The sequence below is a fragment of the Toxorhynchites rutilus genome, chromosome 2 (assembly GCF_029784135.1).
Source record: "Toxorhynchites rutilus septentrionalis strain SRP chromosome 2, ASM2978413v1, whole genome shotgun sequence".
Taxonomy (NCBI): Eukaryota; Metazoa; Arthropoda; class Insecta; order Diptera; family Culicidae; genus Toxorhynchites; species Toxorhynchites rutilus.
The window spans coordinates 213,594,024-213,609,451 of record NC_073745.1 but is presented as its reverse complement, the minus strand read 5'-3'; the positions used below and the strand labels follow the sequence as shown (position 1 = coordinate 213,609,451).

The 15,428-nt window shown below is 37.9% G+C and overlaps 1 protein-coding gene and 1 long non-coding RNA gene across 2 annotated transcripts; one reads left to right on the top strand and one right to left on the bottom strand.

Annotated features, from left to right (window-relative positions):
• Window positions 1-3,760: 3,760 nt before the first annotated feature.
• LOC129771570 (uncharacterized) lies at window positions 3,761-4,989 on the bottom strand. Its single transcript, XR_008742409.1, has 3 exons — window positions 4,833-4,989; window positions 4,370-4,773; window positions 3,761-4,305 (listed from the first exon to the last, which is right to left on the bottom strand). It is a non-coding gene; the product is annotated as an uncharacterized LOC129771570 (long non-coding RNA).
• A 6,236-nt stretch (window positions 4,990-11,225) lies between these two features.
• Window positions 11,226-12,993, top strand: LOC129769379 (uncharacterized). Its single transcript, XM_055771619.1, has one exon. It carries the CDS (start codon window positions 11,643-11,645, stop codon window positions 12,597-12,599), a length of 957 nt encoding a protein of 318 aa, XP_055627594.1. The 5' UTR covers window positions 11,226-11,642; the 3' UTR covers window positions 12,600-12,993.
• Window positions 12,994-15,428: the final 2,435 nt, after the last annotated feature.

Below are 15,428 nucleotides of genomic sequence, written 5' to 3'. Positions count from 1 at the left end.
GTTGATTGTTGTTATGTGGGTGTTTATTTTTGGTGTGTGTGTGTGTGTTGTTTCTTTCATTTATTTGATTTGTTTGTTCGTTCCTTGTCCGTTTCCGTTAAACTTCTTTGGTTTGCTTGTTTTCCTCGTCAGAAGACTTATGTTCTTCAGACGATATTCCTTTGTTCGAGATTTTCCTTTTATTTTTATTCCAAATTTCAATGTATTCCATTGGATTATCTGATTCCTCTTCGGTTTGCATGTCCTGTCTATCCTCTTCAGATTCTATATTCTTTTGTTCCTCCATTTCTTCTCCTTCTGATTCTTCGGAATCTTCTTCAGATTCATCTATCGAGCTTTCCGTTTCATTGCCTGAAATAATGGATTGGCTATTATCCTGATTGGGTCTAGCGGAATTACATTGGCATTTGCATTGAGTGCAGCCATCGTCTGTTGTTTGGATGGTATTAAGTCTGTCCTGCAGCACACTGGAATAGGTTATTCCATTGTTCTGGAGGTCATACTTTTTCCTAGCTTCGTTGTGAGATATTCCCTCATCTACTCTTATTCTGGTTATGTTGTCTTCTCTTACCCATATTGGGCACGTCCTGTTGGATGAGGTATGATCACCCTTACAGTTGACGCAAAATTCAGGGGATTTACAGATTTTGTTTCCGGAAATATTTATTTTGTGGTCTTTTCCACAGTTTTTGCAGAGTGGAGTATTTCGTCTGCACCGTTTTATTGTGTGCCCAAAGCGGTAACACTTAAAACATTGCATGGGGTTCGGATAATAATTCCTAGTCCCTGCTCGAAGAAATCCAAAATTTATATATTCAGGAACAACAGTTCCACGAATGGTCAGAATTAATGTTGGTGTGGCTATAATCGAATCATTTTCTTTCCTGGTGATACGCTTTACCTCGATCACTTTTTGATCGGCCAGTTCTCTTAATAATTCATCTTCCTTTAAGTCTAGAACTTCACGACAGGTGACAACGCATTTGCGTTGATTTAGAGTCGGATGGTGAATAATTTCTATTGGGGTGTCATCAATTAGCTTGTTAATTGAAAGTAAATTATCGATAACATCCTTTTCTCTTACTGAGAGTACATATTTAATTCGGTTTTTATCGTCTCGTTGTGGTCTTGCACTTTCTAAGGATCCTGCCTTGGCAACTGTCTTGCTTACAAGAAAGGGGTTCGAGGGGAGGGTATCTTCCCCTGTGGCCCGTAATAGAAGAATTTCAAGATCACCACTCAGTGGGTCAGCCCAAAATGGTAACGGTTTGTAGCCCGGCCTCCTGGAGGTCCGGAACTACTGGAAGCCATTTTTGTTGCCTAGCTACACCCCAGGTGTAGCCGGCGAAAGAGTCGTAAAATATTGATACACTTCCCTTATTTGGGATATATGTCCGTAAAAGCTCTTGTATGAAATCTAAAATTCAAGCACCTATATTTATAAAACAAAACTTGCCGATTGCCAGGAGAAACGCGAAGAAGAAGGGGTACTTCCCGATTTACACCTTCACTTCTAGCCTCTGAGGGCAATTTAGCACTACACTATTTTTTATTTGATCGTGATTTTTCTTTTTAATAACTAATATGTTTCTATTATAATGAAAATTCAGTTCAAAGAATCACCAAAAGCACTTAAAAACACCCGAAAAGCTCTACTCACTGTTGGAGGGATCCCCACAATCCGAAGAAAGATAGCGTTTGTGACGCCACCGATCGCGCCTTTTTCTTGTAGGAGTGCAAGGGATCACCGCTAACAGCGGTTAAAACGCCGCAGATGAATGAAGATGCTCTGCTGTTTTCTCTGATGAACTGTGAATATAGAAAGAAATCGTTAGAGTCGTAAAAATTAATTGTATTGAAATTTAATTTGTGGAATTAGCCTTGATACAGGCTGATTTATCGCATTTGGAAATATAGAGTATAAAAGCAGAAAACTTTATTTAAAAACTCTTTCGTAAGGCGCTAAAAACATGACCGTCTCGATCGAGTGTCAGTAGCGTAATGTATTTTTCTGCCATCGCTGCCTTTTAACGCTCTTTCGTTCGTCTCGTTGGACTCGCCCCTTTGGCTGAGTCTGCCGATTTGTCTCTATCCTGTGACCGTGTACCGATAAAGTACAAAGCGCGCGGATACGCTGAAAAATATATTATTCTCTTTCAAACCGTAAATCAGTGTGGTTGAATGGCATCGTTTCACATCACATCGCATCAACGGATTGGTGCCGGAGCACCAGTATACTTAATAGCGGTTATAGAATTTCGGCCGCCGGAGTGCTCGAGATGGCTTGCAAAGCTGCTCACGACAATAAGAAAACCCGCCTACAGAACAGAGCATATTCGGTTCGGGGGCAACAACTAGTTTCAGCGAGTGGCAAACGCAATCGCAAAACGGCAGCAGGTAGAAGAAGGAAAAAGTTTGTTTATACTGACTGTTTTGGTGGCAAAACCAGCCACCGTAAAACACGGCGCTTTTCAGGGCCATTAAACCTTTCAAAGAAGAGTTAAGGGCGATTACACATTATCCGGTTTCAGCCGGACCGGTTTCAAAAAGCGCCGCTGGGTTTGGACGGATAACCGGATAACAATGTGAAAGAAACCTCGCGCTACACAAAACCGTACATCTTTCACATACACATACATGCATTTGTTTATACAGTGGATTGACAGGTAAATATTGCTGCAAATATTTCTGCTACATACAACTGATTGCTGTTGGGTGGCTGGCTCAATTCGACAGCCCACAATTTCAATCTCCCAACATTGTATGGGAAATCCTTTTCCGCACCACAAATTGCTGTCGGCGAACAAAAGCTCGAACTGCTATCCACGCAATGCCGACAGTAAATACAAAACGGCGAAACACCCGGCTCAAACATCACATCAACAAACAAAATACAGTTCTGGTAGAACTACATATATTCATATGAAAACACTAGTTATATAAAACATATATTCACAATGTACAGTTTCACAAAATTACAATCTGTATTTATTTAGCAAAACATCCGATAAAATATTTAATTTATTGTTGATTCCATGGTGGACGATTCCGGACGTATCTGCTCCGCAGAATAATAAAATCATTTCCGCTTACGCTTTGTTGATCGCATCTCTGTGCGATGTTCCCGATCGCTATCGGCAGCGGTGAATTCCCCAATTCCCTTGCGCATCTTTCGCTTCCCGATCGCATATGAGTGAGCGAAGATCAAGCATCTGTACCTTGTTCTTGGTATAGCTGCACCTAGCTGATCGAGCCCGTGTTTTTTGAATTTCCACTATTGTTTGTAAGCAGCTTAGGGCATTCACCCTCTCATGATATGCCTTTTGGGGTTGCAACCACGAACCTGCTCAAATTTGCGTTCCTTTGAGAGTACATACGGACGAATGTTGAAGTGTGGCACGCCATGAGCACGGCCAAAGTGAGTGCAGGCCTCTCAGACATTACACGCACATCAGGACGGTGTTCTTACCGATAAGTGCGATCAGAGCGGTCAGAGGTATAAACTTTTCCGCCTATTTTCAAAATACGTTCGCAAACCTTTTCAGTAATTCTCAGAGCGCACACGTTTATGATAGGCGCATATGGTTCTACAACAGTTCCCACAACGACGGCAACGTAAATTTGCAATGATAAATTAACATGAAAAACTTACTGGACAAAAAACATGGCTGTCATCAACAGTATTATAAAAACTAACTTTTGTCCAGTTGCAAACAGCATACAAACAGTCACAAACAGCATGATTTATTTCACACGCTCCGTTGCCACATATTTTTTAACAGTCTCAGAAACACGGTTAGATAAAAGTGTAAAATTTTATGAAGCAATAATAATAACAATTTCTAACAAGCTAGGGGCACTACTTATTTATGTGTATTATCTGTTCACTTCCTGTGATCATCTTGAAATCTGCCTACAAGAGAATGTGTGCCTATTCATTCATTCTAGAGTGTTTTTTTTTATTTCAGCATTGCAGTAATAATGCTTTGTGATTAAAATTACATCATACTTTTCTTTCAAACACTATCTAATTGCTGCTTCTGCAGATCCTCGTCCAGAAACGCACTCAGCCGTAATTTCTCGAGGACGTACTCCTGGGGCAGAAGCAGCTTCTTGAGCGCGTTTTGCATCAACGCACAGCGGATCCTGGGCGAAGAATGACCGATTGCTGGGTGATTGCGTTCTGACAGAGTAGGGCAGGGAAAACATCTCGATCACCGAGCACTAATCGGACAGTTTGGTCTTGAATTCCTTGAGCCGAGCCTTAACCACCTCTTCGTCGATCACGTTCCGGGTCAGGCTGAACTGTATGAAATACCGAATAAGAATATTAGAAGATTTTGGTGTGTTCAAATTAACAAAAACTCACCTTCACATTCAGCTGGATGAAGTCGCTTGAAATCTGCCCCTTGATTCTTCTTCTTCTTCAATGGCACTAACGTTCCTAGAGGAACTTCGCCGTCTCAACGTAGTATTACTTGCGTCATTTTTATTAGTACTTAGTTGAGATTTCTATGCCAAATAACACGCCTTGAATGCATTCTGAGTGGCAAGTTCTAGAATACGCGTGATCACAGTGCAAGTCGGAGGAAATTTCTTTGACGAAAAATTCCCCCGACCAGAACGGGAATCGAACCCGAACACCCGGCATGTTAGTTATGACGCTAACCACTCGGCCAAGGGAGCACAATGGAAGCCCCTTGATGAAACAGTTGAAAATTTGGTTGACATCCTAAAACTTGTTCAGTATCGATTTCAAATGAGGGAAATTTTCTGTAAGCAAAACAAAAACAAAAGTTAATTAATGAATTATTTATAATAACACTACCCACCGTTGAACACAATCCATGGCAAAACACTTCATGAAACCTCGTGCGCATGTGACCATTGATTCGCTTTGAGCAGAAATTTGCATCACTTCACTTGTTCCACAGTAGCGAAATAAAGAAGCGAAATAAAATTTTCGGCATCCATATCATCTGCAGCTTCTGGAATGATTTCAAAATCAACAAACAAACGTCAATAGCACACACATGCTAATACATGGGACGAAAAATTGCATGAATCGCACTAATACTAACAGACATGACAAACATCTGTCAATGCGCGTTGATGGCATTGGGCTTCGTGCTACGCTTTTGGGAAGTGATAGTAAAAATAAATTTCCAAGTGCAATTAACCCATAATCAAAATAAAAATTATTAATGAAAATTAAATTTTTCTTAACAAACATGTCTTTTGTGTAATAGAGTAACGCGTTCTTTTGCAAGTTGTGAGAAGTTCTTAAGCAAGAATTGTGTTTGATAATAATTTCATATTATAATGATGAGTCTTGGTGAAAATATCAGCAAAATTATACAAAAATGATTAATTAAGAGTCAGTATTGCGTGTTTTGAACAATCACATAATATGAAGTAAAAATTTTCATTCAAAGTTTGAACAATTCGAAACTGTGTTAAGGTCTGATAATCTTATAGAGAATCATTTGCTTTCCCAAACTGTGTATCTCCACAAGTCGTCGACACAATACTACTGTCATCGCATGTAATGCTTGTCCGATCACCGGACATTGTAGTCGCAGTAGACGGCTGCATCACGGCGCCGTAAATAGGTTGGTACGGTCGTAATTTGCCATTTGGGTTTCAAACCGGTCCGGCAGAAACCGGATAATGTGTAATCGGCCTTATTAAAAGTTTTTCACAATACCAATGCATTCTAAAGTGACATAATATGACATATAATATAAACTGATTTATTTTGTTTATGCTTGTTCTTGAACTTATTGGTTTGGTCTTTTAAATTGATCATTCAGTTTTTACAAACCCATGTATGGTTTCCGAATTAAAAGTGGCTTCAAATTTCAACACTTTGTATGCAGGATGGCATTAACGAATTTTCTCGGTACCAAGAACTGCTTTCTTTGGTTGATAACTGATGTTGAAAATTGACTGATGTTACATCTGCATTGTATAGAAACATAACTAAGGAGCAACATGACGAGCTATGTATTTCCTGCTGCTCTGTTCTTATTTTAAAGGACTTTAATCCTGTGTTAATTTACTGTAGGGTTTTCAGAACGCTGATAGCTCGTTTAATTCTCGACAGATCGTAGAGTTCGTCTCCAAAACCTCAGTTCTTTTTCATTTCTATTTACTTTGATTGCGGAGATACAAATCTTACAATTCATTCGTCTCCGAAACCACAGTTTAAGGTACGGTAACGTGCTCAATAGTGAAATATATGATAGTGAATGAGCTGATGACCACCTATGCATTCCCTATCACAGCCATCATTTTGATTGTACGATATGTGCATACGCCAAAAGATGCCCGGCGTTGAACATTTAATAAGTACAAAGCCTTCAGAAAAAAATCAAGAATCAACTATGAGATAGTGAGAAAAAATTGAGAAAGTTTGTAAAAAAAAGCAAAAACACAACACAAAAGGTTCTTTTCAGAACCCCCAACATGTTCATAAAGAGTAAACAGTAAACTAATCCATTTTTCAGGTAGATAGGTAGGTATTCACGTAGGAGAAGAAAATAAAACAATATATTTAAAATATATATTTAGCAAAAGCTGTCCCTTTTGTATAGTAGTCCTACGTCACTCCGGTTATGTCCCCGACATTACCCACCCGTCTTTTTTTTTTGTTTCGGACTCTGTTTACCTCAAACTGGCTCTACATAGAAAAGTACGCTACTTAAGACGGTTTTGTTGCTCCCGTTTGAAAGATGAGAAAAATTAATACAGCATATAGGGGAAAAGGGGGGAATTTGGACCACCTAAGCAAATCGCCTAATATTTCCAAACCAATACGATCTAAATGAAAAATCTCCCATTGTTTACTGAGCTACACTTGTTTTCTCTCAATAAATAATGTTTAATCATTATATAAAGCTTCAATCTACCAAATATATCATAAAATAAAAGAGATGATTTTTTGACATTAAAATTTGATGCGGAGTGATTTGAATCGTCTGTGGGGTGATTTGGTCCAGTGTGTGTTTAATCGTAAAAAACATACTTATGTTTATGTAAAGTATTTTGGGATAATGTTACAATCAGTAACAATGTTTTGGGATCGATACTAGGTGTCTTGGCCAGATTCCAGACCAGAAAAGTTGAATTGACACCATCTCGAATTCTGCATGAATCTTTTCACTGTTGGTCGAGCATTTTCAAACACTTTTGATGCTTGGTCAAAGAAAATCCGTTCTCGATGGCCTGCCTCTTTCAAGCTCCTCCTTCTTCAAACGTTGTCTGTCCATCCTCTTCTTGTAATTCAGCGGCATCTGGAAACAATTAGACCAAAGAAAAGTCTCAAACCTGTAGGACCAATTCACCCCACAGAAACGTGTCCATGTCACCCCACACAACACGCAAAAATTAAAATGCAATTAATTTCATTTATTGTTATAAAACTTACAGTTTCGCTACATCAAATTGTTCCTCTTCTGTAGGCGAACAGAACTTTACTGCACAATACACGAAAAGTTTGTTAAATCAGCGGAAAAAACCTTAAAACCACGATCGGAAAACTCACATTTTTTGACGCTCAAAGTACTTGATGTATTTATGCTCTACTTGTGAAGTTTTACTAAAGTTTTTTTTACTTTAGGTACATACAGTTCAACAATAGAAGGAAATGACATTGTAAAAAATCCAAGTTGAGCCGTAATTTTTGAGATAAAGGGGTGGTCCAAATCACCCCATATGACCAAATCACCCCATATGACCATATCACCCCGTGTTACCCTACAGGCATTTTTTTTTGTTTTCGTGCGATCCTTTTTTGTTCGATTCCTCGTTTGTGCGACCCTTTTTGAGCGATTTTATTATCTGAACTGATTTGATAAATTCTGATAAATTAGTGGATTTTGAATAACATTTTGGAAGTGTAAAACTTAAAAGATAGTGGTTTTGAAGGTGTAATTAATATTATACCAAAAACCATAATAAACTTGATTGTTTCTATCAACCCAAATAAAGGTCTCTACAATTTGTTATTTGACAATCTACTGCTATTTTTTCTAATTTCGCTGCAATATCATTGTAAACAATTCTTGGTAATCATTCAAATAGAATTTTAAAAAATTACGATTTCGCAATCAGTACTTATAATATCTCAATAAATCTCACCTTTACGCTTAAATATTACATTTTTTCTTGAAATAAGTCATGTTCAAAATATAAAAAAACCCAACCTGTACCAGATTAACAGGTAGTTTCAAAATGTTAACATTTGAATTAAAATTTTCGCTTCATTTTATTGGATTAGCAATTTTCCTATAACATTTGACCCATTAACACAAAAAATATTTTTTTTACGAAAGCCATTGGTGTAATTTCGATTATTAACGCTAGGAACCCCAATATTCAAGCATAATTTTTAGGCGAACCAGCCCAGGAGGCTGAAAGCCTCTCAAATAAAGAATAAAAAAAAGCATAATTTTTTAGCCATCTTTCATTTTCCGGGAAATGAAAATACCGGATACTGGATATTCGGCAAGCTCCGAGGCGAATAGCCGGATATTCGGCTCTCTATTTGCGAAGACGAAACTGGTAGAAACCGCATTTTTGCATGAAGCTCATAAAAAATTGCATTTTAGGGAGAAATAAACACATCTTTACATAGTAATAATCAACTATTATTAAATTTTCCGTATAGAATGAACATCCCTTAATAAAGTGTCAAGTCCTTGGCAAGGAATATTGAACACATTTTTTCTGTCAATCATTTTATATTACAATTATGAAATTTTTGTGGATATATTGAATTATTTTAATACTAGTCGAGTTAAAGTAAGTACTACGAATAAGCAAATAAGCAAAGAACAAAAATCAATTATTTTCATTCAAGATTTAAAAAACATGGAACTGTCTTCAGGGATAATAATCTGAGAGGGGGTACACTTATTTCGACACAAATCAAATTAAACGAAACAAAAGAAACGAAACTGAATTAAACCTGATACGAGTAGCTCACGTCACCTTTTGAGACAGTCCCAACGAAGTTACAAATGAATATGATAGTCATCGTCACGAAAAGAAAAAATCCTATTACTAACGAAATCGACTGTTGTGTGAAAACATTTCGAAAGGATCGCATTCACGTTCCTTACGTTTGGTCGTAATTGAACTCTAAGCAGTACCCCAATCGGCAAGGTTTGTAAGAGTTTATCTTTCAGCTTCTTACAGTAGTATTTACAAAGAACGATTTTTCTCTGAAGCTGTCCTGGTGTACGAAGCAAAGCGTAATCAGTCTGGTAAAGAATTCACAATAAAAGTAATAGTGTTGACGAATTAATGTTATCAGTTAATATGATGTTTGATCTTTATCTATATGATTTATCTTGTTTGAATGAAAAATTATTGATTTTTTTACCATCCGATATCCGGCCGGATGGCAAATATTGGCCGAATAGGCTGGATACCGGATATCCGTTTGATCGCGACATTCGTGATGACAGTGGTGCGGTCTCGATGTCTGGAGGCAACTTCCAATTAGGGGCCATAATTCGGATCTCAAACTTGTTAGTGTAATCTCTATCAAAATACAAGACACGAAGCCGGTGTTAAAATGTTAAAATTTGAATGAAAATTTTCGCATCATGTTCTTTATTTACTTGAAACACTTATAACACTTGTTAAAATTAAGTTATAAGTGTTATAAGTGTTTCAAGTAAATAAACAAATAAATGAAACTGAGTGAATAAAGAAATGCGTTTTGACAGCAGTTAGTTTAGCACAGGGGTATGACTAAAACGTCAAATCCCTCATATTACCAGTGTACCCAATATTGCTGCGGTTCACTAACATTTTGATTCTGTCAATTACTGTTGTTTACAACTCGGTCCGGTTATATAGTCGAATAGTGGCTAACTTGAAACTCCACGTTAAGTGTGAACATCTCCGTGTGAAACCGAAATATGAAAATCGCTCATGCAATTAGAAATAAAGCAGCGCTATTTCCGTGATTTCAACGATTTCAACCCTCGTGAATGATATGTTGGTAAACAAATGACGCCATATTGATTTTGATTTTGGGTAGCCTATATTCAGTTGATGTCTAACCCCTGGTTTAGCACTGGGGCTGAAACCGAACAAAAACGAATTCGCTATTAGTACGACAAAAAAAATAGTAGATTGGTAGCATTTACCAAGAAAACAGGAAGTGGGTTATATCTGTGGTATAACCGCAAGGGTGATGAAGGACTATCGATGTCTCAAGCGGAACCGTTTTTCGATGCTGATACTCTCTTTGTCGCCTTTTCAGTAGCATCACTTTCCTCCTGATGGATTCCCTTCTGGCCTAAGGTGCACAAACAGTTCATCAGCGCTTTCATGATGAACTTCACCACCAGCTTCACCACAACAGCGACAACATGCTCCAATCGCTGTTCAATTATAACTGAGAGGATTTGCGAGCAGCGCTCGCTTATATATCGATTGGTGATTTAAATAACCTGAAAACAACATGAAGGCAATTTTAAGGCTGTAGAAACAAGTTTTTGGATCAAAAAGTAACAAGTATATAACGCGTAGACATTTTATCTTTCGAATTAAGTGTTTATCATACCATTTCGTTCAGTCGTTTAGGAGCTATTAATGCTCAAAAACTCGGTCTCCGGCGTAACGCTTTCTTTTTCGAAATTTTGATTCTATACCCCGGTATAGAAAAGAAAGACGTAGTCCTACGTCAAAATCGTTATTAATTATTTCTCTCAGTGCATTAATATGATGGCACCCAAGGCGCCTAGAAGTATATACCAAGGCGCGTAGAAGTATATCCTAAGGTGGGCCAACTTGCTAAAACCACTCTTCAGCCATCTTGGAAGTCTACTGTGTTTTGTTTGTAAACAAAACACAATACGCTTGTACCCAAGCTCGCTCGTGATCAGTCTGTCTCTTTCACGCTTCAAGGAAATAATTCCCCTTCTGCTTCTTTCCGTACTGTTTATATACCGCTCCCCTAACCAACTTAGTGACGAAACGGCCTCACCTAGTACCATAGACCCGTCTTGGTATATACTAAAGTGGGCCAACTTGCTAAAACCACTCTTCAGCCATCTTGGAAGTCTACTGTGTTTTGTTTGTAAACAAAACACAATACGCTATTGCCGAAGGTCGCTCGTGATCAGTCTGTCTCTTTCACGCTACAAGCAAATACAAGACGGGTCTATGGTACTAGGTGAGGCCGTTTCGTCACTAAGTGGGTTAGGGGAGCGGTATATGAAAACAGCACGGAAGAAAGTAGAAGGGGAATTATTTCCTTGTAGCGTGAAAGAGACAGACTGATCACCAGCGAGCTTCGGCAATAGCGTATTGTGTTTTGTTTACAAACAAAACACAGTAGACTTCCAAGATGGCTGAAGAGTGGTTTTAGCAAGTTGGCCCACCTTAGTATATACTTCTAGGCGCCTTGGTACCATAGACCCGTCTTGGATGGCACTTTGTCAAGTTTGTTAAGCCGTTTACTGATCGAGAAATCATTTTTTCGCGTTTTCATTATTTTGTCACGAAATTTTCCGTTTACGTAAAGTACGTAAAGTTCGGTGTGAGTTAAGTGAATACAGACTGGCTGGTTACAAATCGCGTAATAGTTTTCTAGCGACCGATACGCTAACAAGAAAAAAGAAATGAAGGATATGATCTTAGCCCTTCCACGATGGATTCGCGTATCCGCTGTTGTGCTCGGAATTGGTGTAGGAACGGAATTGATCTACGAAATGTATCATAGCTTGCGAGCCTACCATGAGAGACGTGAGGCACGACGACGAGTGGGTCGAGAATTGACCGAAGTGTATTTTGCGAATGAACGAAGCATCGAAGGGTATGCGACCGGAACATCCATGGATGACTTCATAAAGGAGCACGTAAACCGAATAGTGGGCTTTCTGGACAGGGCCCGGATGTCGATCAATCTATGTATGTACATTATAACCGTCGATAGCATTGCAGATGCCGTCCTGCGGGCTGCGAAACGAGGCGTTCGTATACGTGTTGTCGGATGTTCCACGATGGCGTACAGTTCGGGTTCACAGATGATCAAACTGGTCCGAGAAGGAATTCCGGTGCGTTTCAATCGGATGGATGATGCCCGGTTGATGCACCACAAGTTTTGTCTGATCGATACCGATTGGCTCTGCCCGCGATGTTATCATATGGAGAATGTTCGTAAAAGTGGTTTTTGCTGTGATGCAATGAATGATGGCACCATTATCGATAATAATGCTAATGAATGTGGTAAGAATGTCGATAGAATGAAAACCGGAAGAAGAGCACGATGTGAGCTAGTCGACGATGGATCACAAAATGGATGTTCTCGCTGTAATCTGCAACAGAAAAGGAAGATAGAAAAATGCCAAATTCAGGAGATGGGTACCGAGCCGCTACCCCTCGGTGGAATGATCATTAGCGGATCGACCAACTGGACGATGCAGGCCCTTTCCGGCAACTGGGATAACATGATAATCACATCGAAAGCGGATATTGTTTTACCGTTTCAGTTGGAATTCCAGCGGCTGTGGAAGGAGTTTGCCAATTTGCCACCGGTGATTAGTGCCAATAGTGAACGGAGTGTCAATGAACAGTAACAATAATAGAATATGATGAGCAATGCCAGAAGTTGAAATTTAAATAGAAAAAAGGAATTGAAAAGAATGGTTTCGAAAAGAGATATCAATTGAAAATTGGACGACTATTAAGTTGTGAGAATGGAGTAGCAAGCAACACAGTTGCTTTTATGTTTGTTTAATAATTGATATTGATATAACTAATGTAATCGCTTACATTTAATTTTCTTTGTAATAAAACTGAAACTGACTAAAAATGGTAGAAAGGTATTGTTACAACACCTTGGCGTCGAGTGAGCTTTCGCACCTGGGACGGAAGTGTCTGGTTGCACCAGGCCCCGGCCAAGAGGATATGATCCGCGAGTCAAGATGTGTCGCAAATAAAGCTGTCATTGCCAAACTATCAAACTACAGTAAACATTCGCTAGCTGGGCGAAAAGGGAAGACCAGTTATCGAAATTCGCGTTTTAACTGGTCCGGCATGTAAAACGTCAAATAAAATCGAGGGGAACTTCAATGAATTGTTTGATTCGCGTTGATCATGAAATTGGATAAACAAAAAGATTCCAACGAAGTTTCGCATTGAGTGCAACAACAGGTATGAAATATAATTTGAGGAAATTATTTTTTTGTAATTTAATCATTGTTTTTGTCATGCAAAAATAATGTCAATTTTCATAACATTTAAAACTACATTCGAATGATGCCCCACACAGAAAATCTTCCATTTGAATATGGCGTCGACTGTTATCGAAATTCTGCTCTTGAATTGGCGATCTAACGCAAAACGTAAACGATCGGTGAGACATCTGGATTTTGTTTTTGAACTAAGAAAATGATGCTAATGTAACCTAAAACTCAAAAACAAATCACGTATATTTTTCTTCCGGGCTTTCCAAGGTAGTTCTCACATGCAGGAATCGTGCATTTTTCTACTTGAGTTTGATTGTGCTCTCGAATGTCCTTCTTCAATTCAACCATTGTCAACATTTTTATAGTTTTCACTACTGAAAGAGGTAAATAAATAACATGTTATATATAAAATTGCGCAGAATTAAATTTCTTACAAACTCATCGCAATCAAATAATCTTTTATTATTAGAACATTGTAATTTATGGAAAGAACTACAAACCTTCCATAAGCTCATATGGCAAAATTTAAAACCATCATCACTTTCACCGCAGCGCCGCCTAGGTGTAGATTTGTACGTTAGATCGCCAATTGGTCCAAGGATCAGTTAACGTTCGCCCAGTTAAAAAGCAGACCATTTAAACCAGGACCAGTTAGCGAACGATTACTGTACTCGGTGAGCTCAAGGCAGATCTATGTAACAAGGTGCGCCCATTCGCTAATCATATTTAACTCGAAACAACCGTCAAATTCGCGAAAATTTAAAGAAGACAGTTGTGCAATCTTAAAATTTGAATGGAGATTCTTAAGTTATTCGATTACTTAAAACACGACGCTCTCTTAACCATTTGGCTATATATTTCACAACACACAACATTTACAAAAACTCGCCATTATAATATAAAATCATCATCAGACACAATTCCAGTTCGATATTACGTAATACTGTATTGTATAGAATACATATTCGAAATAGAAAAATTAATTTTCATTCATTATTTTTGTTCGGAATAACTGAATGATGGAAACTCTTTAAAGCAGCCCTTTTTCAGCGGCAGCTTAAAGCTGTAAATAAATTTTATTTTCAATAATTCTATAATTTAGTTCTTTTATAAATTCATACAAACTGTAGTTTCCCTTAACAATTTCTATGGCAGACAAATTATTCAATTGATTTGCTGTTCGTTTTGCATCAAATCCAGGCGAAATTCAAATTTCAGTTGTAAATCACATTTTACATCCTATAGACCTTACTTTTCTTTATAATTTCTCGTCTTTTCGCCTCTTTAATTTCTGGTTTTATTCTCACTTTCAATATATAACTTTCGCTTTTGAACTTCTAATTGGCGATCTAACGCAAAACGTAAACGATCGGTGAGACATCTGGATTTTGTTTTTGAACTAAGAAAATGATGCTAATGTAACCTAAAACTCAAAAACAAATCACGTATATTTTTCTTCCGGGCTTTCCAAGGTAGTTCTCACATGCAGGAATCGTGCATTTTTCTACTTGAGTTTGATTGTGCTCTCTAATGTCCTTCTTCAATTCAACCATTGTCAACATTTTTATAGTTTTCACTACTGAAAGAGGTAAATAAATAACATGTTATATATAAAATTGCGCAGAATTAAATTTCTTACAAACTCATCGCAATCAAATAATCTTTTATTATTATAACATTGTAATTTATGGAAAGAACTACAAACCTTCCATAAGCTCATATGGCAAAATTTAAAACCATCATCACTTTCACCGCAGCGCCGCCTAGGTGTAGATTTGTACGTTAGATCGCCAATTGGTCCAAGGATCAGTTAACGTTCGCCCAGTTAAAAAGCAGACCATTTAAACCAGGACCAGTTAGCGAACGATTACTGTACTCGGTGAGCTCAAGGCAGATCTATGTAACAAGGTGCGCCCATTCGCTAATCATATTTAACTCGAAACAACCGTCAAATTCGCGAAAATTTAAAGAAGACAGTTGTGCAATCTTAAAATTTGAATGGAGATTCTTAAGTTATTCGATTACTTAAAACACGACGCTCTCTTAACCATTTGGCTATATATTTCACAACACACAACATTTACAAAAACTCGCCATTATAATATAAAATCATCATCAGACACAATTCCAGTTCGATATTACGTAATACTGTATTGTATAGAATACATATTCGAAATAGAAAAATTAATTTTCATTCATTATTTTTGTTCGGAATAA

Bases quoted from the DNA above. Each gene is read 5' to 3' on its own strand.
- LOC129769379 (XM_055771619.1), top strand. From the start codon at position 11,643: ATGAAGGATATGATCTTAGCCCTTCCACGATGGATTCGCGTATCCGCT.